Source organism: Hibiscus syriacus, unplaced genomic scaffold (assembly GCF_006381635.1).
Source record: "Hibiscus syriacus cultivar Baekdansim isolate YM2019G1 unplaced genomic scaffold, ASM638163v2 tig00111498_pilon, whole genome shotgun sequence".
NCBI lineage: Eukaryota > Viridiplantae > Streptophyta > Magnoliopsida > Malvales > Malvaceae > Hibiscus > Hibiscus syriacus.
In genome coordinates, this window is record NW_024063104.1 from 185,595 (window position 1) to 211,429 (window position 25,835).

General features: G+C 34.1%; 2 protein-coding genes and 1 pseudogene across 2 annotated transcripts; all 3 read right to left on the reverse strand.

Annotated features, from left to right (window-relative positions):
* Positions 1-4,039: 4,039 nt before the first annotated feature.
* LOC120163842 (receptor-like protein 9DC3) lies at positions 4,040-4,798 on the reverse strand. The gene is made up of 2 exons (XM_039173665.1): positions 4,650-4,798; positions 4,040-4,415 (listed from the first exon to the last, which is right to left on the reverse strand). Exons 1-2 carry the CDS (start codon positions 4,796-4,798, stop codon positions 4,040-4,042), a joined length of 525 nt encoding a protein of 174 aa, XP_039029596.1.
* Positions 4,799-6,746: 1,948 nt separating this feature from the next.
* Positions 6,747-20,636, reverse strand: LOC120163844 (annotated as a pseudogene).
* Positions 17,049-17,743, reverse strand: LOC120163818 (probable LRR receptor-like serine/threonine-protein kinase At1g07650). The gene is made up of 2 exons (XM_039173642.1): positions 17,604-17,743; positions 17,049-17,362 (listed from the first exon to the last, which is right to left on the reverse strand). The coding sequence occupies exons 1-2, from the start codon at positions 17,692-17,694 to the stop codon at positions 17,181-17,183; spliced, it is 273 nt and encodes a 90-aa protein (XP_039029573.1). The 5' UTR covers positions 17,695-17,743; the 3' UTR covers positions 17,049-17,180.
* Positions 20,637-25,835: the final 5,199 nt, after the last annotated feature.

The window sequence follows — 25,835 nt, forward strand, 5'->3', positions numbered from 1 at the left end:
GATCCATTTGACTGCTTCCCAGTGTACTTTGCCCGGATTATTCATGTACCTGCTAACAGCTCCCACTGCATGAGAAATATCTGGTCTGGTACAAACCATGGCATACATCAGACTTCCAATTGCTGAGGCATACGAAACCTTCACCATGTGTGCACGTTCTTCCTCCGTCTTTGGTGATTGGTCTTTGGAGAGTCTGAAATGAACACCTAAAGGTGTACTTACTGGTTTAGCATCTTGCATGTTGAACCTGGAGAGTACTTTGTTGATGTACTCAGCCTGTGATAACATCAAAGTCCCCGAATTTGTGTCTCTTTTGATCCTCATCCCAAGAATCTGCTTTGCATCGCCCAGATCTTTCATAGCAAACTGCTTCGACAATTTTTGCTTCAAGTTTATAATATATTGCATATCTGAGCCTGCAACGAGCATGTCATCAACGTACAATAATAAAATAATGAAGCTGTTGTCGAACCTCTTGATGTAGCAACAATGATCTGCTTGGCATCTGGTAAAACCATTTCTACCCATGAAGCTATCGAACTTCTTGTACCACTGTCTAGGAGCTTGTTTTAAACCATACAAGCTCTTCTTCAACTTGCATACCAGGTTTTTGTTTCCTGCCTCTATGAAGCCTTTTGGCTGCCTCATATAGATTTCTTCCTCCAAATCACCATGAAGGAAAGCTGTCTTTACATCTAACTGCTCAAGATGTAAATTTTCTGCAGCTACAATTTTCAACACCAGTCTGATTGTAAACAGTTTTACAACTGGAGAGAAAATTTCATTGTAGTCAATACCTTCCTTTTGCTGAAAACCTTTGACAACCAATCTTGCTTTGTAGCGTTTGCTCCCATCGTGCTCTTCTTTGATCCTGTAAATCCACTTGTTATGGAGCGCTTTCTTGCCTGGTGGTAATTCAGCTAATTCCCACGTCTGATTTGACATTAGTGAGTCCATCTCATCTTTCATGGAAGACTCCCACTTGACTGAATCCTCCACTTGCATAGCTTCATCATAGCACTCTGGTTCACCATTGTCAGTTAGCAACAAGTAGTGCAAAGAAGGAGAATACCGTTGGGTTGGTTTAGGAATTCTGGAGGAGCGTCTCAGTTCTGGTGTGCCTGGTTCTTCTTCTTGAACTGCTTCAGGACTGATCTGAACATCATTTCCAGAAATCTCCTCGAACTCAACAAATTCCTTTGTTTCAGCTTCGGTATTACTTGATTCTACGGTTGACATGTCTTTGTACATCACATTTTCATTGAAAATGACGTCTCTGCTTCTAATGATCTTCCGATTTTCGTAGTCCCAAAACCGGTAACCAAACTCATCACCACCGTAACCAACAAATACGCATTTGTTGGACTTGGCATCAAGTTTACTTCTTTCAGCAGAGTTTATGTGTACATAAGAAATACAACCAAACACTCTTAGGTGTGAAAGGTTTATTTATTTCTTGCTCCAAGCTTCCTCTGGTATTCCACCATCCAAAAGAACTGAGGGCCCACGGTTGATCAGGTAAGCTGCAGTGTTGATAGCTTCAGCCCATAGAAATTTGGGCAATCCGGCATGTATCCTCATGCTTCTGGCACGTTCATTCAGAGTTCTGTTCATGCGCTCTGCTACGCCATTATGCTGCGGTGTTATGGGAACTATTGTCTCCATCTTGATCCCATTGTTTGCGCAGAAATCTCTGAATCTACTATCTCTGTACTCTCTTCCATTGTCAAACCTCAACCGCTTGACTTTTAAACCAGTCTCATTTTCCACCATGGCCTTCCATTTTCTGAAGTTATCGAAGACTTCTTATTTCTTCTTCAGGAAATAAACCCACACCTTCCTTGTTGAATCATCGATGAAGGTGACATAATATAGTGAGCTTGCAAGAGATGGAACTGGGGATGGTCCCCATACATTAGTATGAACCAATTCTAACCTTTCTTCCTTGGGTGTCTTGACAATCTTTGCAAAACTGACTTTCTTTTGTTTGCCAAAGATGCAATCCTCGCATAGTCCGACATCTACATTCTTTAGATCCGGCAGCTTCCCTTTTGACAGAAGTATCTTCATTCCTTTCTCGCTCATATGGCCAAGCCTTTGGTGCCATAGGTTTGATTTTCCATCAACATCTGCTACTGCAATGATATTCTCTAAATTTGAGGTTACATAGAGAGTACCAGTCTTCTTACCACGGGCAATGATGAGTGCTCCTTTGGTAATCTTCCATTCACAGCCTGAAAAGGTTGTACTGTATCCTTCTCCATCAAGCTGTCCTACAGAAATCAAATTTCTTTTGAGACCATAAATATGTCTCACTCCTGTCAGCTTCCATGTGGTCTGATTTGGCAGCTTTAGTCGGATATCTCCTTTTCCGACGATCTTCAAGGTTTCATCATCAGCAAGATGAACCTTCCCAAAATCACCACTGACATAGTTCTCCATGATTTCTTGGCATGGCGTGGAGTGGAAAGATGCCCCTGAATCCAAAATCCATGATTCAATCGGACTGTTGATGCTTAAAATCATAGCATCACCTGTCTCCTCCGTCATGTTGGCAGATTCCTATACGCCGGTATTTTTCTTCGGTGCTCGGCAATCTCTTTTGAAGTGGCCCTTCTTGCCGCAATTATAACAGGTAAAATCTTTATTTCCTGTTCTTGATTTTCCCCTTCTGGATTTCGATCTGCCACGATTTGAATTTCTTTCTGAAGTTCTCCCTCTGGACTCCGTGTGCAAGGCTGAGGAGGTTGATGCTTCACCCGATTCTCTCCGTCGAATTTCTTCGCTCAGTACCAGATCCCGAACATCGTCGAATTTTAATTTGCTGTTTCCCGATGAACTGCTGACTGCTGTAACAGTAGCATTCCAACTATCTGGTAAAGATGATAAGAGAATTAAAGTTCGAACTTCATCATCAAATTCAATTTCCACTGAACTCAACTGGGTTGTGATTGTGTTGAGTTCATTTAGGTGTTGTGCCACCGATACCCCTTCCGTCATCCGCAAATTAAATAATCGCCTCATCAAATGAACTTTGTTTGAGGCCGATGGCTTCTCATACATACTGGAGAGAGCCGTCATAAGACCCGCCGTGGTCTTTTCCTTTGCTATGGTGAAAGCAACATTGCGGGATAACGTCAGTCGGATAACTCTGAGGGCTTGTCTGTCGAGAAGAGCCCAGTCTTCATTCTTCATGCCCTCTGGTTGTTTTCCTGAGAGAGGTTGATATAGATTTTTCTGGTACAAAAAATCTTCAATCTGCATCTTCCAAAAGCCAAAGTCCGCACCATCGAACTTTTCAATTTTCACCTTCCCTTCGTCTGCAGCCATCGCTCCCACTCGAATCTGTTTTCGTTTGGATCGTTTCTGACAATTCTTGCGAACCACCGTGTATTAGAACACCTCTGTCGACAAATTTGTATCGCCGACAAAATTTTACTATTTACAAAATTCACTATTCACGTGAATAGTAACCTCGCTAAAATTGACAAAATTCACAACCAAAAAGCTCTGATTACCAGTTGTTGGGAAATAAACCAAGTAAAAATAATTTCCCTATAGTCAGATTAGTGAGAATACGAAATAAAAGCGGAAAAATAATACCCGAAATTGATAACGGAGTTCAGCCAATTGTGCTTACGTCTCCGGACTGCTGCAGATCTTTTACTAAGAGAGAAAATTTACAGGTGTTTACAAAACACTCACTACTCACAAGAAAGCTCTCTAGTATTGGGAGAAAGAAATGATTTTTGGGATGGTTTTGAAGCTAAATGAGCTAGGGTATTTATAGTTGAAACTTAGGGACTAATCTTGTAATTACCCTAAAATACAATGTTAAATGTGATTTATCCATTATTATTTTCAACAAATGATCTGCCAACCCATTGAAATTTTGCACCATTCGGTGCCTACCCTGCCTACATTTCAATTTGTTAATTTCATTTAGAAATTTAGGCGGTGCCCACCGTCCTTGACTTTACACACAATGCAACGAAGTTTCCTGCTCTATATCCACTGCTTGTTTTTCAACAAAAATCTGTTAAGGAGTTCGCTTCTTTATCTTTTTACAAATTAATCTTTGTCCAACTCTCTCGTAGATCATAATGAACCAACACGGTTTTCTTATTGTGAATACGATGTATCCCATGCTCAGTCCCAGCACCAACCCACATCCATATCCCATCAATATCGAAAATTTCCAATTGCCTTTCGATAATGGCAGACCGCATATGTGGGAATCATTAGTGAAAGTATCAAATTGTTTACCTTGAGGAATGTGTCCTAGATAATCATGAGAAAGGTTTAACACCTCCAAGAATCCAAGATTGTTTAGCTCTACCGGAATTCTTCCATGGAGTTTGTTTGATGAGAGATCTAATGATTCAAGTTCTGACAAATCGATGATAGGGTAAGACCTGTTAAACAGCCATGAGAGAGGTTTAAAACAATAAGTAAATGAAGCTCACCAATTGTTTTAGAAATTTCTCCCATGAATTGGTTGCTAGAGAAGTCAATAGTTGTCCATACGGTTAATAGTTTCTTAAACTCTGTTTCCAACCCTTTTTGCAAAAGATACATCTCGCGCATAATATGCCATTTCGTCAATTAATGGATATGCCATGTAATCTGGTTTTCTTTTGTTTTCGTACCTTTCTTTAATGGCATGCAAATTTTCAAAAAATTTCACAGTTAAGCAGCCACTTAGGTTATTATTAGAAAGGTCGATGACACGCAGATGAGTGAAGGGAACTGTAGCTCCTAAGCTATCCACTTGACCATAGAATCTGTTTGATCCCATGATTAGAACTTGTAGCTGCTCCAAATCTCCCAACTTCCTGGGGAAAGTGCCATATAAATAGTTGTTTCCAACATCCAAAAGCTTCAAATCTTTACAATTACCCAAAGACCTCGGTATTGACCCTTCTATTTGGTTGTTGTTGATTCGTAAACTTTGTAACGAGCAGCTGTTAGCAAAAATTCCTGGTATTTTACCATTAAAATTATTCCACTGTAGTTCAATATGTGAAAGGGTGGAACTCAAGTTTCCGATGCACTCTGGAATTGTTCAATCTAAACTATTCTTGGATAAAAGGAGAACCGTAAGGAGACTCAAATTGCATATTGAGGAAGGAATTCGCCCTTGCAGAAAATTTGGAATAGAGTTAGAATTAGGGGTTTCAAGGTTATTTGAAACAAAAAAAATATAGCAAAATGTTTTTTTTTTCTCAACAAAGTAATTTATTAATATTACTTAAACTTAAGTTGTATGTCTCATTAAAACCCTCCCTACACCTATGTGGAGAAAAAGGGTATACACAACTAGGTGAACGAAAACTAAGCAGGGATCACTCTACACACTAGAAAAGTTACAAAAACAGGAGGAACGAACAAAGTGCTGCGGAAACTACAAAGCCTAGAGGAGCAAACCTCTTCAAGACAAAACTACTTACCACCATGCTATAAAAAGGATATTGATGCAAAATGTATAATTGGTTGTAAAATTATACAGAAAATTTACCAAGGAAATAGAAAAAAAATAGTTGATGTTAGAAAAGGATGTTGATAGTTTCTTTTGATGTACATGTTTAAAATTTATAATTAGAAGATGACTATTTTTAGTGATGATTTTGTAAAAAAGAAATAGTTGGGTGATAAAATGGAATTGTGGAAATAGTTGAATAACTAAATATTTAATTATCCTTAGATTTTTAAACGGAGTTAACGATTTGGGACAAACGAGATAATCGTTTAAACTTTAGGGGCAAAACGTCCCGAAAAATATTTTAAGGGACAACTCGATACAAATAGTATATTTTAGGGGACACTGGTGCATTTAAGCCTATTTTCCCCCCACCTAGAGGCTAGAGTTCAAGAAGTTAAAGCTCTAGATATTGCAAGTAAATGGTTTGTTGGTTGGAGTTATACGTTCAATTACATTGAAGCAGTTAATTGGAGAGTTTGGTTGCTCTGAAAAAATAAGTCAAGTTTAGAATTAAAAAAGATTTTATGCATATGCAAAAACGATTTTTTAAGAACTGAAAATAAAGATAATTAACAGTTTATTTTTGCTTTAGACAAAATAATGCTTAGGGGGTTCGAAAACCTTCGACAGGTGTGTTCATAGTGGTTATGATTAGGGACAGAGTGAGGATTTCAATATGAAGGAGGCAAAATATAAATTCTATAAAATTAAAGAGAACAATTTCATAATTATCTCATAAATATTAAATTTTGGGTGAAGTACACAAATGGTCTCAAACTATAAAGTACTATTTTATTATGTCCCCTCAACTATTAAAAATTACAAAATACTCTTCCGACTATATAATGTTACTTTATTAAGTTCCTTGACTATTGAAAGTTACAGAATAGTCATTTGACAATTCATTATGTTCCAAAGTCATCTTTTTCTATTTAAAAAATAGTGGTTTTCTAAGTCGGACGTTAGCGTAATGACTAAGATATGATAGTTGTTTGAGATTTTGGAATCATATTTTATCCTATTATAGTCAATAAGTTAAAGTTCAACTCAAAATACATTCAATTTTTTAACGAAAAAATTGACACTCTATAATCAAATGACCATTTTGTAACTTTTAATAGTTGAAATAGTTAATAAAACAATACTATATAGCCGAGGGATCATTTGTGTACTTTATATATAAATCAAATGTAAAAGAAAATTGCTGGATTGGTAGGCCACAGCGGCACAGCCCCTCCCATGCCCTTAATAATTCCGTCCCCGGTTGTGGTGGTAACTAGCGGCTATCACTGTTATTGCAGACTATTTGTTTCGGTAACATCTGTATCATCTTCTTCAAGTTTCTGATACAGCATTTTCAGTCTCAGCGTCCATTTGACGACCTGAATAAACGCTTGAACATATGAAGAATTCCTCGACTGAAGCCTTACCTTCGAGCACGCTCACCACGGAAGACATTGTAGGTCTAGCCGAAGCCGTGGGATTCGTGCATAAGAGAGCAATATTGATCATCGTCATCACTTCATCTTTGTTGCAGTCTGACACGATCCTTGTATCGACTAGGTCCAACAAGTTCCCGTTCTCCCTCAAAACATGAGCCTAGAAAACAAACCATTTAATTAGAAGCATGTCTATGATTTTCAAGTATGGGTGACAGTGTTGAAGGCGAAGCTCATGGACAGAGTTAAGATTGATTATGAGGGGACAAATTGTTTAATTTTAAAATAAATAGGCCCTTAAAATTGAATAAATCATACAATTTAAAGGCGATAGGATGTAATTTCATTAATTTTAAAATTGAATGGTCTTAAAGAATAATTAAACTATAAAAATTAGAAGTCGAAATATCATTTTAAAACGAAGGATACTAAAATATAATTAAAGGTAAATTACGTGTTTAGTATCTAAATTATCAGTTTTGATTCATTTAAGTGCCTAAATTTTTATTTTTTTTAAAACACACCCAAAGTTTAGTTTTTGTTTCATTTTAGTACCCAGTCATTAAAACTTTAGTTTTTATTTCATTTTAGTACATCCATTCAAAATTCAACGTTAGGTTTTGAAAAAATTGAAAATTTAGATATTAAAACAGACCAAAACTGATAGTTTAGGTAGTAAAGGCGTTAAGTTTTAACGGAAGGTACTAAAATGAAATGAAAACTAAATGTTAATTATGGTTTTGAAAAAAAATTGAAAGTTTAGATACTAAAACGAATCAAAACTAATAGTTTAAGTACTACATTCGTAGTTTACCCTATAATTAAAGTAGTAAATTTTGAGAAGAACAATAACTTAATTGTAATGATTTTTAAAATATTAAAGGCCTAAAACTAATTAAACTATCAATGTTGGGGGCAATAGTCCCTCCCACCTCCCACGTAAATTCGACTCTGATGGAGCCACGTTTGGGTGCCTGAAATCTGATTTTTTCCCCTAATAGTTCTTTATTCTTTTATTGTACCTATCCTAAAATTTAATTGATACTTCGCTTACCTTAAATATAAAAAAAATTTGTTGTTAATAAATTTTATTGTTCATCCTAAAAAGTAATTCTAGATCAGTTACTAATCAATATCAGATATAGAAATATATAAATAATTTGAGTCATTGTGTATGTAAAAAAATTCATGTTGGGAGACTTATTCGTCAAAATCAGGTGTACGATTCATGTCGGTCCGAATTAATTAAGGCGAAGCCTTGAAAACCGAGAGGGAAAAAAAATTGTATAAACGATGGAAAAAAGAATGAGAGATTAATTTACCCAATCAAGGAGATAGAAAGGTTCTTCCATTAGCCGGTTTCTAGTGTTGCACCTACCGCTAACGATTTCAAGGGCCACAATCCCAAAACTATAAACATCTGCTTTCTCTGTCAAACGACCATGCATTGCGTATTCAGGAGCCATATACCCACTGCAAATTTAACAACAACAATTGAATAAAGCTTTTAACTTTTTTCTGAACCAGCCATTTATAGAATGACTTGAACATTTATGTACATGAGGATTAATAAATGAATACAGTGAGAATGAATCTGAAAAGTGACTTACTAAGTTCCTGCAATTCGGGTGCTAATGTGTGTATTATCTTCTTCATGAAGCTTGGCCAAACCGAAGTCGGATATTTTCGGGTTCAGATTCTTGTCAAGCAAGACATTGGTGGCCTTGATGTCTCTATGAACTATCTTCAACCTTGATTCTTCATGGAGATAAGCTAATCCTTTTGCTATACCAATGCAGATCTCTTTTCTTGATGCCCAGTCTATTTTCAACTGAAATTCTGGTGGCCCTTTTCGTCACCAAAAAATACAGAGAAGCTCAGATGCATGCATACATACATACATAATGGCATACGATCATTCATGTTAGAACAGATAATTTGAGGTTCGAAGAATAGGATGATTTGGATGAGATTGTACCGAATAATGCACGAGCAAGGCAGTTGTTTTCCAGGTACTCGTATATAAGCATCAATTGATTTTCTTCTATGCAGCATCCATATAGCTTTACAAGATGAGGGTGTTGAAGAGCTGAAATCATGCCCATCTCGGTCACGAACTCACGGTTTCCTTGCTTTGATCGGGTCGATAACTGCTTCACAGCAATCACAGTGCCATCTGCCAGAATGCCCTACATTTGAAATGAAAAAAAGAAACCATGATTTGCAGGTTTAAAAACATGAACAATGTAACTGCAGAAAGTGTTGCAATTAAAAGGAAAGAATGTGTTGCACATGGTACCTTGTAAACGGGACCGAAACCGCCTTCTCCGATCTTATTAGAAGCATGAAAATCGTCTGTAGCAGCTTTAATTTGCCTTAAGCTGAAGGAATTTGTCTGCAAGTCTATACCTTTTAGATCTGTGGAAGAAAGTAAAGCCAAATAAGAAACATTTATGATATCAATTGTCTGAAATGGAATTATGAAAATTGTTTAATTATGTCCCTTATTTCGTGCCAAAATGGTGAGAAAAAAGGAATGGAATATGATACTGTGATCAGATGTGATGAATATCAATGGAGCAAGGTTGAAAACCCGAAAAATAAGATGGTGCAACCACTGTTTAAATCCCTGATTACTATGGTTTTAGCATGATATATTGATTTTCCTGTCTAAATACCTCGTTCCAATGTACTCTTCCGTCTCAAAAGACCCACCATCCACCAAAGGATGCCCACAATCAGAAAAGCAGCAAACACCACTCCGGCCACCACTATACCAACCACCGCAGCTGTCGAGATACCACCGTCGATTTCCGATGGAGGTCTATCGATTTCTGATGGAGGTGCATAATCTGGTTCAACAACACCGTAAACAAGTCAGTCGCAAAGATTAGCAAAAACAACTTATAAGAGACGACCTAAGATACAAATCTTAACATTTGACATCGTACCAGGATCTAAAATAGATATTGCAGAGATAAGGGGACCGTAAATTCCTCTCACGGGAATAGAAGTTGTGCCTTTTCCGGCCCATCGGATATGGATCTCCAACGTGCCATCGGTTACATTTACAGCAAAAGGCATTACTTTTGGTACGCCTGCCCCTCCTGCTGCTTCTTGAATATTGAAATCCTTCAGCACCCGCTGTCCCTGAAATTATTATCCATTCCATTTAACCCTTTCCATGCAAGCACATGTCTTAAAACTATGCTATCGAGAATGCAACTTTTTAAACGATTACAGATTTCGAGATTTGAATCTCGTTCATACTTCATTGAATGCAACTTTTTTAAGGATAAATATATACACTATGTATACCTGAATGTAAACATCAAAGATCCGCTTTCCTAAGTTGGTATAAGTTTGATCATTAGTGAACATAATCTCCGCAAAGTAGAGTTGTACTGTGTAATTTGCATTGGCGAGACAAAATGCATAGTAAGTCAGAGAGCTTGGAGAAAGCCTTGCATCTATGTAACGTGCATCGCCACCATTTACAGAAAGCTGTCTACTCTGGAGATACAAAATGTCATTGTTTCGATCATCGTTTACATAAATTCCGGTGCTGCTAAATGCCCAATTGGTACCCGACCGGTGAAATGTCGAACTCTGGGTATTAGTCAAATCAGCTTCATAATTGATGCCATCAACAGTTATATTTCCCCCTCCACAGTTTATATGAACAGAGTGCAAAGCTGAGGAATACAACAGTGTGAATCAGTCACTCACAAAAGTTTAAAAAAATAATATAAAATACTATATGACACATAAAATAAAATAAATAATTTTTAAATAAAATATTTTATATAAAATAATATATTTAACAAAATTTATTTATAAAATAATAATCAGATCTTTGATTCTTTAATAATACCTAGATTTATAAATTGGTTATTACATTAAATATAATTGATATTAGGGTAAACTACAATGACTACTTAATTTGACATATTATTTAATGTAACAACTAACAAATTGATATAATTTTATATTTAATTTTCACTATTTATTCATTATATCAATTTAATCATAATTTTAAATTAATTCAATAAATTTGATTTTTGACACATTATGAATGTGTCATAACATTAATGAATGAGTTTTTATTAATATCAATTTATTTAATTTAATGTCACCGCCTAATTGAAATATTTTTTATTAATATTAATTTATTTTTTACCAATATAAGTATACTATGTTAATGTAATAGATATGTTGATTTTATATAATAAATATAATATTTGATATATCGGTCACTTTTATTTCTATTTTTTTATATCAATTATGATATGTTGATATATATGATATGTTGAAATTCACAACAAATATTGGAGTTAATCTAGTGGTAAATGATTACTATTCTTTTACTCTCTTTTTTAAATAGTATAAGGTGCTTATAAGATATTCTTTATTTATTATTTTTTAAAATTATTAACAACACACATATACCCTATCGACACAATTGTTCAAACTAAGAACATTTAAGAAAATTAACATTTCTTTTACCGTTCTAACACACTAAGACTTTAGTTCAATTTTCTTATTACATTTTTTATCAAATTAACATCAAATTAATAGAATGTGTAATTATACCGGTTTCGTTAACTGCCACAAATTTTAACGACATATACTTTGATTGACATTATCTAATAATTAAGTGATTAAATTGATAAAATTAAAATATCAATAGTCACAATAGAATCCGCCTATAGTCAAGTGATTAAGAATGTAATTTATCCTAGATAGTAACACCATTATGAATATCTAGCAAAGAAGTATATATATGAAATTTCTGCTTACGTTTTGAGCAGTTAATCTGACTTCTCAAACATGGAACGATTCCTCTGGTAAAACAATCATATGACCCAGACAGATAAATCAGCCGTTATAACCCCAAATTTGAAGTCGACCGAAGACAATGAAATGCTTGAAAACAGTACTTACGAGTTATTGGTTCTTGGAATGCTTGAAAACAAGTTCCTACATATAGACATGGAATGGAAAATTATACAAAAATGATAGATATTTGAAATAAATATTCGAACACGTAAATTAAACAACTGTTCGAATCGAAAGATGTCGTACAGTGTTGGACTTCCACAGTTTGATACACCACCTGTGCTAGTGAAGTTGTTATATGAAAGATCCCTGTAAATAGATTACTTCAGAATATGATTTTCATTTAATGGTTATTTATGTTCATGTTATTCAAGATCAACTAAGAAGAGAATCATACATTTCTTCTCTTGTTTCCAGTATCCATCGAGGGACTGCTCCAGTAAAATTGTTTCCAGTTAAGAACCTAGTAAAAGAAATCATTAGGTGTATACAAATATGAACATATGAAGAAAAAAAATCCATTTACTTACAATGTATCCAAATTAAGACCAGAAAGATCTGGGATTATTCCGCTGAGGCTGTTGAAGCTGAGATCTCTGCAAGAACATTATGTTCCAAGACAAGTTAGAAATTAAAACAGTTTCTTTCCATAAGGGAGGCATCGTATAAATGTCAAGATTAGAATCACAAACATGTCGGACCTCTCGAAAAGAAAGCCTAACACTTACAAGATCCTTATCGATCTGAATCTAGCGAGAGAAGGAGGTATCTCCCCAATCAGATTGCAGCTCCTCAACATCCTGTAATTCAATCAAATACATATTGCATCAAATTTGGAGCTAATCAGTATAGCATATCATTCCCTTGCTGAACGGATATGCTTACACTCTATCCAAACTAGGCAGATCGGCATCTAGTCGAGGAAATTCTGCATCGGCTCCGTTCAAGTCACTAATTGTTCTGTGAACCAATTCAGATACAATCATAAACGAGGCAATGCTGCTTCAGATCCGTTCAAGTCACAAATCTACAGCAATTGATGCTTACATGTATTCTAAGTTTTCCAGAGTAGCATTAATGGATGGAATTGGACCACTCAAACCACTTGCCTCCAAGATTCTGTCATTATACAAAAGATGGATCCATTTAATTGATTGATAAAACAAAATATCTCCAATGAAATTTAAAAACAAATCCAATAATGTTGATTTTGTCCTCACATCCGAGTAAGATTTCTCCAGTTCCTGAACATGAACTCGGGAATCCGTCCCGTGAAGTTGTTGTCGCTGATACGACTGTTGCAAAACGAAACATTAGAATCTGATATCGAATAAGTTGGTGGAAAAGAACATTAGAAGTGCTTACAAATCCTCCAACGAAGTCAGCCTAGCATATGTTTCAGGTATTTCTCCAGTAAAATTGTTGGAACTGAGAATCCTGTAAAAACCAGTAAACAGATCATACTGAATAAACAGAAATGAAGTTCAGCTGGAATATTATTAAAAGAAAAGGATCCATCTTACAATATCTCAAGTTTGGATAGATTCCCCAATGCCTGAGGCAAATTTCCTGACAAACGATTGGCCTCAAGGACTCTACACAGTTCTCCAATAAATAAAATTAATTATCCATTAGACATTCATAAAAAGAATCGTATAGAAATTTGTCATGACATGAACTGAGGACATATATTAGTAGAAAATGGTGTAGTCCAACTCACAAGCTGGTAAGACTGCTGAGATTTGCTAGCGCTGCTGGGATTGCACCAGTTAATCGATTTCCAAGAAGGGCACTGAAACACCACACGTCTTTTCCATGTAGCAACAACATTTATATATATATATAACATATACATAAGTGTTCATATATACACAAGTAGAAAAGAAACATACATTCTGACGAGTCTCGAAGCTGAACCCCATTGAGTAGGAATGTTGCCACTGAGATAGTTGCGACTTAGGTCACTGTAAGAATAGTTTAAAACAAGAATAGTTAGTTAGTTGACACAAAATTAAGATATATATATATATATATAGGATCCACTTCCACAATGTAAAACTTCTTAATTTTTCACATATTTAGAATCATTGGATGAATAAAAATAGATAGTCGACATTGACTTCTTATTTTTATTTTTATTTTCAGTGAATATCATCTATTTTCGCTTACAACGATCTTAAATTCATGTAAAACTAAAATGTAAAAAGAAGTTTGGAAACGTCATTCTTACATTTCTTGCAGGAAAGGAAGACTGGCCAAGTCTGTTGGGAGGGTACCTGAGAGATTTTGTGCCTGCAGCAGTCTGATATACATGGAGAAATCGGATCAATCAATGAAAGTTAGAAATTTTCTGTTTTTTTTAATTAATCACCAGTTTCAAATCCATTGATCAACTAATTTAGATCGAGTACTGCCGAGGCAAGGGCGATTCTCCCAACTCAATTTGCTCTATTCGTAAACGTCAAAGTTCGAACCCTGACCTTTTGTTTAAGAGACCAAATGTCTCATCCCGTTAGACCAATTGATTTGGTTTGGTATTATGCATAAAATTGATAATTTCTTACACCGATAAAAGACTTAGAGAAAAAAATAGGATAAATTACATCACATACCACCTTACTTTAGACCGTGTATCATTTATACTGCTGAACTCTCAGTTTATCCAACTATAACACTGAACTCTAATTATAACTTCAATTATGTTACTAGACCGTTTTTAATGGTGCAATGACGTGGATAAATCATTCTATCACTGTGATGATGTTGCCAAAACATCATCATTTTGACAATGACTATTGATGCCCAGAGTGACTCGTTTTAGACATTAAACTTTAGATGTGTATCAATTTAATTTACCACTAAATTTTTAAACAATTCCATTTTTGACTCTGTACTTTTCAATCGTCATCAACATTCAATCAATATATGTCACTCTCGTGACAAGATGAGTACCAAAACGTTTACCTGTCACTCCTCTTTCTTCTCCTATGATTAATTTTCCACGAATCTAGTTTTGATATATATTGTTCATCTTCTTGTAACAATGTTTCTTAATGTTCAGATTGGCTATTATGAGTCCCCAAATCTCTCAAATCTAATAAAGTCCCTAAAGCCCTAAAGCTGATAAATTTTTTGTTTACTTTGTCTATTTGAAGTTGGTTTTATGGAAAACTAATCTTAAGATAAGAAAGATGAGTGAAATGCGAATGTTTTGGTCCCAATGATCTTTTTGTGAAAGACAAGCAATGACTAGCGGTGATTGGTTGCTGACGGTGATCGAAGAAGTAGAGTACCAAAAATGGAATTATTTAAAAGTTTAGTGAAAAAATCGATACACCGCTAAAGTTTAATACAAAATATGACATTATTTTAGGCATCAATAGTCACACCAAACTAAACTATTAAGTCAAACACAATTAATCCCCTTGCAGTCTATAATGCTCGAACCTAGAACCTCTAGGAATAATAATCATCCACCTAACCAGTCCATTGAGATAATTTGATTGTTGCATTATTACAACATTTTTAGAAAACATATGTTTGAACATATTTAAATATGCATTTATCTCCAATTTATAAGTATAATTAAATTAAATTCTTATATTAGGATGAGTCTGGCACGCTCGACGAGCACCTCTAAGTACCACTAACGTTGAACACCATTAATTTAATTTATAAAATTTAAATTTATAAAAGACTCAATGTATACTTATAAATTAGTTAAAAATTTAAAGGTAATTTATTTAAAATAAAATATTAATTACATTATTTTCCATAATCTTTTTTAACAATAATTAGATCAAATACCAACTCTTAAATTAAAAACTCTAAGTATTTTTTTTGTTTAAATAATTTGCCTTTAGATTTTTGATTAATTTATAATTATACGTTGAGTCATTAGATTTTTAAATTTTTATAAATTAAATTAATGGTACTCAGAGGTGCTCATCGTTAATGGTGCTCGACGGTGCTTGTCGAGCATTGTATATTTTTTTCTTATATTAATCATGATTTTCAATAAAAATAAATAATTTAATTATAATTATATTAGTATTAAAATTAAAATTTTATAAGAGATTAATCACGACAAGGTCTTTGAAATTTTTAATATTCTAATTGTAAGGACAATATATTTAGTGATGTTGTTTGGTGTGTCACATTAGTGATTTACTTCTATGTATGACAATTACTCTAGAATTGTTCTTCTATTTAATTCAACAATAAAAAATAGCATACACCAATGTAACAAATGTATTATTATTTGTCATTAATTAAGTTAATTTAATTTTTGAAAAATTAAAAATCAAAACAGATAAAAAAAATCATAGTAAACTATGTATTTTAGTATTTAAACTATTAGTTTTAATCTGTTTTAGTATCTAAATTTTTCATTTTTTTCAAAATAATATCTAATGTTTAGTTTTTGTTTCATTTTAGTACCCGACCGTTAAAAACTTAACGCGTTTAGTACCTAAACTATCAATTTTAGTCTGTTTTAATACCTAAACTTTCATTTTTTTAAAAAAAAATTAACTTTAAATATTAAACATGGGAAATAAAATGAAATAAAAACTCAACTTTAGGTATGCTTTTGAAAAAAATTGAAAGTTTAGGTATTAAAACGAATAAAAACTGATAATTTAGATACTAAACTTGTAATTTACCCAAATTAAAAGTAATATAATATTTTTTTTAAATTGAAAGCTAAAATTATGATTAGGCTAAAGAAATAAACGGTTAAACTACACGGTACATGCATGTCGGCTATCGGTTCCATTAACTATGCATTAATTTATGTGATGCTTTTTTAATTATAGATCAATATTCATTTTACGTAAAACATTGCTTTTGCATATACAACTAATGTAATGGTGAAACAAAATGGAAATAGTAATTAACCTAGAATATAATATGGTAAATTACACCATATACCACTGAATTTTAGAAGTTGTATCGTTTATACAACTGGACTTTCAATTTTGCCAATTGTAGCACTAAACTTTGTTTTTTGTTTCAATTATACTACTAAACCGTTAAATCGTTAATGACACGATGGCATTTTGGGTCTAGCGGCCTCGTTGGTTCGTGGTCGAAGGTGTTTTCCTAGTTTGTCCAGTTGCCGTGTTGTTATTTTTTCCCTAGTTGCGTTGTACTCTTTTACTCCAAATAGGGTTAGAGAGGTTTTTAACGAGTCATGCAACTTAGGTGTCGGGTGTGTACTTTTAAACCTTAATAAAATCAAATTTGCTGAGAAAAAAAAATAATATATCATCCTGTACCAATTAAATCTAGAATTACAGGTGCTCTTATATTCAAACTAAACTCTTCACTTGATGCTAATAAAATCAAGATCAGATGCTTAATAAGCCATAATCCATGAACTGATAAATGAGAGATATGCTTATAAATGAGAGATATGCTTACATGTGGGTGATGTGGCAGGTGTTGTTATTGTTGAAGGTACAATCACATGTGACATTATTAACAATATCACCAGATAAGGGTTCATCTATCCAACCCCCGACTCCACTGCATGGATCAGTATCATCAAATTTCCAATCTGTCTTCCCCAATGTCTCACCAATGCTTCTCAAAGCTTCCACTACAAAAAAGAAAAAAAAAGATGAAATTTACTAAAAAAAAACCAAGTAAATTAGGTAAAATCTTATGTTAGAAAACCAACTTTTAAAATTTTAACGAGAACGAAATTATAAAATTCTAGGAGACAAAAATAAATTATCAGTAGAAAATATAAAGAAAATATCTAAAAGATATAGTAATTTAAAATATTTAAGGGCGATTGTCTCCACCCGTTTCCCTCTTGATTTATCCCTGGATATTACCTTCATCTCCTTCAAGTGTAGCTCCATCTGCTAACCTTGTAAGGCAAGAAGCTATGAATATCGAAGCAAAAACGAGTCGATGAAAGAGCATGTCGGAAGAAAACTATATGGCCGCCTATGGAGAAAAATCAAAGAGAGAGGCTGAGTGAACACTTTAGTCTTGAGTTATGAGAGATGCTCCATTATTGTAGTGTTATCGAATGTTTCATGTTTGTAGTCTTTGCGATGGAAAAGACTTTTCTCATATTAGCAAGTTGCTAAAAACTCTTGCATGAGAATTCAATGAATGAGGCCCCATCCAATCGAGAATGAGCATGCTTTGTACATTTAAAAAAAATATTCAAACCTTGTTATAATAATAAATTTAATCCTTAATATTTATGTCTTCGCTACTATTTAATTCTAATTCTTGTTTTGAATTGAATTTATCTTAAAATCTAAAAAATAATATTATATTTTAAGGGTAAACTACATCAGACACCATCGAACTTTAGGCGTTGCATCGTTTATAACACCGAACTTTGATTTTCATTTCAATTATGCCACTAAACTGTTAAATCGTTAAAGGCATGATGATAAGACTGACCGGTGTTGACGTAGACACCTCATCAAAACGTCATCCTTTCGATCCAATTATTAACGATTTAACTACTCATTGGTATAGTTGAAATGAAAATTAAAGTTCAATGCTATAATTGATAAAATTGAAAGTTTAATGGTATAAACGATATAAAGCCTAAAGTTTAATGATACCTGGTGTAGTTTGCCCTATATCAGGTTAATTATCAATATTTTTCACAACGTTAAAAATATTGATCCATTTATGCTTTAATATCTAACATGGCATGAGCTAGTCTTGTTGCATGCAACGATATAATGTCAACAATTAAATACATACATATGAATCAACACACAAGTTGTTACGTTAGTGCCATGAAAAAATTAACGGTGTAATTACATTTTCCATTAAAATTATAACAATTTGATTAAAAATGGGTAAGCTATATATTTAATCCCCACATTGTAAGTTACTTTTTGGGCATACTGATGAATTTATCCCTCAAAGTTTACACCTTTAGTCATTTTGGTTCTTATTCTTCTCTAATTAAATTTGGAACTCAAACATTCAAAAGGAGTAAAATTTGTTCATCAATCTCCCAAAAAGAACCGATTTGTTATTTTTTAAACAAAAATATTGTATAAAATATCAAAATTTTAATGTGTTGACATTGAGTCCTCCATAGTAGTCATGTACACTGATTTTTTTTTTTTATATTTTGTTGAAATATTTATATTCTTTAATTTTTTTTCATAACTTCAAATTATTTATTGACGAGTAAATTTGACATTTAATTGGATTTTTATTAACTATTGGGGACTTTTCCAAAGTTGTTTAGATGGACTTTTCTTGATAGATTATTATTTGCTTGGAATGTTAAGAGGGTTGAAGCACCCAAATAAACACAAAAAATTAGTTGACCCTTATTTCCATATGTAATGGGGTAAGGGGGAGGTAGGATAGTAGGCTGTCCCTAACGCCAGGTTGAGAGCAGCTTCTGTAGGAGACCTCTGAATTATGAAATACCCTCCGTGAGACTCGATCTCACAACCCCAAAATTAAAAACCTTGTGCTCTACCAACTGAGCTGGATGGTCATTTATCACCCAAATAAACACGACACAGTTAATAAGTTGATTATGGACAGTTTTCCCTCCTAGAAACTAGAGTCCAGACCTGTCCGTCTACAAAATTTGAAAGTTGAGCCGGGTGACATGTTATGATAATTCAATTCAGCTAACTTTATATCTTCTTTTTTTTAATATTGATCGTAGATTTTAGTTTTGGGTAAAGTACAAAAAAATGGTCTCCGATTATATGTACTACTTTATTAAGTCATTTGACTATTAAAAGTTAAAAAATGGTCCTTCAACTATAGAGTGTTGCTTTGTTGAGTCCCTTAATTATTAAAAGTTTCAAAATGATCACCATACTATTCATTATGTTCCAAACTTATCATATTCTGTTAAAAAATTGGCAGTTGTCTAAGCTTGACGTTAAAATGATGATTGAGATATGATAATTGTTTGAGATTCTTAGATCTTATTTTATCATATCACAGTCAGCATGTTAAAGTTCAACTCAAAATATCGTTATTTTTTAACGAAAAAGGACGAGAAAACATAATGAATAGTTGAGAGACCATTTTATAACTCTTGATAGTAGAAGAACTTAATAAAGCAATATGTTATAGTCAGGGGATTATTTGTGTACTTCACCCTTCATTTTTAATTTTATTTTAATAAAATTAACTTTAATTTATGTTCTTTTGGATATTATATGGTAAAATTTCAAAAAAAAATATAAGTAATTTTTAAAAATAATTAATTTTATACATATATTACTAGAGTGATGGAGAGAAAGCCTAGCGTGCCGCACAATGCTCTTATATTCAAACTAAACTATTCACTTTCTGCTAATAAAATCAAAGATCAGATGCTTAATAAGCCATAATCCATGAACTGAAAAATGAGAGATATGCTTACATGTGGGTGACGTGGCAGGTGTTGTTATTGTTGAAGGTACAATCACATGTGACATTATTAGCAATATAAGGAGATAAGGGTTCATCTATCCAACCCCAGACTCCACTGCATGGATCAGTATCATCAAATTTCCAATCTGTCTTCCCCACTGTCTCACCAATGCTTCTCAAAGCTTCCACTACAAAAAAGAAAAAAAAGGATGAAATTTACTAAAAAAAACCAAGTAAATTAGGTAAAATCTTATGTTAGAAAACCAACTTTTAAAATTTTAACAAGAACGAAATTATAAAATTTTAGGAAACAAAAATAAATTATCAGTAGAAAATATAAAGAAAATATGATATAGTAATTTAAAATTTTTAGGGACAGTTTCCCTCTTGATTTATCCCTGGATATTACCTTCATCTCCTTCAAGTGTAGCTCCATCTGCTAACCTTGTAAGGCAAGAAGCTATGAATATCGAAGCAAAAGCGAGTCGAAGAAAGAGCATGTCGGAAGAAAACTATATGGCCGCCTATGGAGAAAAATCAAAGATAGAGGCTGAGTGAACACTTTAGTCTTGAGTTATGAGAGATGCTCCATTATTGTACTGTTATTGAATGTTTCATGTTTGAAGACTTTGCCAAGGAAAAGACTTTTCTCATACTAGCAAGTTGCTAAAAAATCTTGCGTGAGAATTCAATGAACGAGGCCCCATCCAATCGAGAATGAGCATGCTTGGTACAACTCAAAAATATTCAAACTTGTTATAATAATAAATTTAATCCTTAATATTTATGTCTTTGCCATTATTTTAATTTTAATTCTTGTTTTGAATTGAATTTATCTTAAAATCTAAAAAAAATAGTATTATATTTTAAGGGTAAACTACATCTAACACCATCAAACTTTAGGCGTTGTATCATTTATAGCACCGAATTTTGATTTTCATTTCAATTATATCACTAAATTGTTAAATCGTTAAAGGCATGATGATAAGGTTGACCGGTGTTGACATAGACACCTCATCAAAACGTCATCCTTTTGATCCAATTATTAACGATTTAACTACCCATTGGTATAGTTGAAATGAAAATTAAAGTTCAATGTTATAATTGATAAAATTAAAAGTTTAATGGTATAAATGATACAACGATAAATTGTTCAAATTCGTGGAGTGGACAAGGCGTTGGAGAATAGGAATTCAGAATCTCTTGCAAGGTTGGGTTGTCAGCAGGCGTGAGGAGCTCGAAATGATTTTGGATCAAGAGGAGAGCTTGTGGGGACATAAGGTTTGCTCTCAATAGATCATTGAAGGTGATCGGAACATGTCCTTTTTCCATGTGTCGGCTCTTGCTCATCGTCACAATCCACTCGTTAAAATTGGGGATGGATCTTGGACGTCAGAGCAAGAGGAACTTAGAGATTTGGCGATTTCTTTCTTTAAGAATTTGTTTACTTGCCAATGAAATACTAGCAGTAATTATGAGGTTCGTGGTTATTTTCCAAGAGTTGGATGCTTCGCTAATCTTCAAAGCTTGTTTTTGTACGGCAACAACTTCACCGGTGTGATCCCATCTGCGCTGGGAAATTTGTCAAAACTAGAAAAGTTGAGCTTGTTTGATAATGATTTCAAAGGGCGGATTCCTATGACCATGGGAAGTCTTTCAAACTTGGAACGGTTATATTTACATAATAATTCTCTTTCAGGTTTTACTCCTTTCTTGATCTTGAATACATTTTCATTAAAAGAATGCTTCCAGCTTCTGATCCATAATCCTTAACATTTCTTCATTTGTTATTTGAGATTATGGTTCAGAAAAATATATTACTACTAAATTTTCATGGATTTAATTATATTTTTCAGGTGAAATCCCATTATTTATAGGAAGTTTAACTTCTTTAATGGTAATAGATCTTGCTTATAACAATCTAACAGGTATGATATCATGTTTCTTTCTCCTGTTTTTAGTACATTTATGCAATCCCTTTTAGACTTGTCATAAGTACCATAAAACTAAACATAAGTTGCATGTTCTTTGAAGTATTTTCATTAAGAAATCAAGGGTTTTTTTTAGAAAAATATTAATCAAAATTGATGAATTTAATTATATGTTTCAGGTGAAATTTCATCGATTATTGGAAACTTAACCTCTCTCGAGCACATCAACCTTTCTCATAACAATTTAACAGGTATAATATCATCATCCTTTTCTTTCCTTTGTTATACTTGTTTTTCAAGATCTTCTTCTCTTTGATTTAATTACATGTTTCAGGTTCAATTCCTTCGGTTTTTCAAACATTGTGACTTCTCTCATATACTTTTTCCTTTTCCAAAACAAATTGACAGGTATGATTTCATCTTTCTTTTATTGACCTTTTTGTTCTATGCAATCAGTTTTAAGTATACAAGATAAAAGTTGCTTCAAATAGACACTTGAGAGATCATGGTTACATGTTGAGAGATTAGAATCTTAGACCTATTCTCATACATCTAAAAATAGCAAGAGGTTGAGAAGTAAATTGATCAATTGTTAACTGTACACGAAATTTGTTAACTGTAATGTCACCTACTCTGTTAAATGTAAACTACTAGTGGCTTGATTTACCTCATTTAAATAGTTAAGTGATCTACACAAAACTAAAAGATCAATGGTCAAATAGAAATGAAATAATGTCAAAATTAGCCTCAACATTTACTAAAATGATCATTTTAGCCCCTATTCTTTTTTGAATCATTTTGACCATCAATGTTTCATTTTAGGACAAAAATGCTCCTATTTTGCAACATTAACCGTTTGTTAACTAACGTTTTCCATTCATAGAAGAGTCTTTTTGCCTAAAATAAAACGTGGGGGGGGCAAAATGCTCCAAAAAGGAATACGAACTACAGTATCTATTTAATCAAACATTGGAGGTATTTTTTTTTTGACATTATGCGTAATTGAAATCCCCCATATTTAAGTGGCCATGGGTGTAGTTTACCCTTGTTTTTATTTGCTATACACCCATGCATGTATTATGTTTCATACACCCAATTCTAACTCAGTTCCAAATTTTCTCAAGGGCGAGTTCCAAGTCCACCACCATCATTGCAGTTGTATGATGTTTCAGAGAATAACTTAGAAGGAGAAATCCCTTCCTCAATATGCAATTTGAGTTCCCTTACAGTTCTCAATTTAAACAAGGATAGTTTGGGTGGAACAATCCCAAAGTGCATTGGAAACTTGAGTTCTTCTCTTCTAGAAATTGATCTAAGGAACAATAACTTTTTTTTAAAGAGGATACTTTGTATTAAGAGATGCAAAGCCTACCGAATTGGATCAAAGTGGGGAAGTCTAGGCAGAGAATCAAGCGCTCGTAGATGGCTTGTGTGCTTGTGATGAACCGTGGGTTTCAGTTGCTGTGAAAGCAAGTGTAGGTCCTCGGTTTGAAGAGGCATGTGTTCGATTTGTCTAGAAATTAAGTTGACAAGTTGGAAATTTCATCTTGGTTGGTGGCCAACTTATTGGAAATTTCATCTTGGTTGGTGGCCAAACTTTGAACATGTGAATTTCATATTTGGTGGCTAACTTGTACACATTGGAAAATTCTTTGGTAGGTGGCCAAACTTTGAACATATTGTTCTTGAAACTCAACTATAAATAGGCCTAAGTATTTCCATTAGAAATAATCTCAAAAACAAGTTCTCTCTTCCTCTTGTATTCTTCATTCTCCCACTTTGGGAATTCCAAAGAATTCCATTTGTTGTAATATTGGCGATATAGTGAAGTTATCATCCGGTATGGTGCCCGAGGAGTAGACGATATTCTCGTCGAACCTCGTAAATTTGGTGTGTTCTCTCCTTTATTGTTTTTTATTCGGTTATTTTCCATTGTGTTTCAATATTCAATAGTTTGACAGGTTTATCCGCTGTGCAACCTTTGGTGGTTTTAATCTTGACATTTTAGGTCAATTTTAAAACTACGTTCGTGTGGGAAATAACTCGTTTTCCCCAACAATTGGTATCAGAGCTTCGGTTGAGGTTATCCTGGTGGTTCCGTTGCTGAAAAGATACAGTTCATGATATTGAATATTGTTCGTTAGAATTAAAATGCCAAAATACGGATCAGTTGAGACATCAAGCTCTTCATCTGGACCGGTGAGGAGGGTGATGTCAAATGCAAATTTCTCGGTGGAGTTGTTCGATGGATCCGATCATTTTGGCATGTGGCAAGGCGAGGTGTTAGACGCTTTATTCCAACAAGGTCTAGACATCGTCATTGAGGAAGAAAAACTCGAATATATAGAGGAGAAATCATGGGGAACAATCAATCGTTTGGCGTGCAGCATGATTCGATCTTGTATTTCCAGGGAGCAGAAGTATGGCTACAAGAACGAGACTTCTGCAAGTAAGATGTGGAAAGCTTTGGAGGAAAAATTCTTGAAGAAAAGCTCTCAGAATCGTCTCCACATGAAGAAAATATTGTTCATATTTGATTATCAACCAGGCACCAGTATGAATGAACACATCACTGCGTTCAATGAGCTAGTGGAAGACTTATTGGGCATGGATGAAACCTTCAAAGATGAAGATTTGGCTTTGATGTTGTTGTCATATCTTCCAGATGAATTTGAGCACCTTGAGACAACGTTACTTCATGGTAAGGATAATGTTACCCTTAAAGATTTAACTGCTGCTTTGTATAGTTATGAACTCAGGAAGAAAACCAAGAAGGAGAGCAAGTATGAAGCAGCAGAGGCTATGGTGGCAAGAGGTCGCTCGAAAAGTCAAAAGCCAATGTGGAGAGGGAGATCAAAGTCGAAGTCCAGACTGGGAAAAGATGAATATGCCTTTTGTCATGAGAAAGGCCATTGGAAGAAAGATTGTCCGAAGCTGAAGAAGAAAGGAAAAGCTGCTCCAGATGCATGTGTTGCAGAGCATGATGCACATGACTCTGACATATCATTGGTTGCTTCATCAACAACATTCCATTCCGATGAGTGGATATTAGATTCGGGTTGCACCTATCATATGTCCCCTAATCGGGAGTGGTTCTCCGATTTAGTGGAACTAAATGCAGGAGTTGTTTATATGGGCAATGACAATGCCTGTAAAACTGTTGGGATATGTTCAATTCGATTGAAGAATCAAGATTGATCAACCAGAGTTCTGACGGATGTCCGATACGTGCCCAGTTTGAAGAAAAATCTCATCTCGTTGGGAGCTTTAGAATCCAAAGGCTCAGTAGTCAATATGAGAGATGGAGTTTTTAAAGTCACATATGGCGCACTTGTGATGATGAAGGGCATCAGGAAAAATAATTTGTATTACTACCAAGGTAGTACAATTATTGGAGCAGTTGCAGCAGCTTCCGGAGGTGATGATTTGGACGCAACCCAGTTGTGGCATATACGGTTGGGATATGCTGGAGAGAAATCCTTGCAAATTCTGGCAAAGAAAGGATTGTTGAAAGGTGCAAAGGCTTGCAAATTGAACTTTTGCGAGCATTGTGTTCTGGAAAGCAGAAGAGAGTGAAGTTTGGCACCACTATACATAATACAAAAGGTATTGCAGATTATATTCACTCAGATGTATGGGGTCCTTCAAAGACATCGTCTTTGGGAGGAAACCATTATTTTGTAACTTTTATAGATGACTTTTCCAGAAGAGTTTGGGTGTATCCGATGAAGTGCTTCAAATTTTCCTGAAATGGAAAAATATGATCGA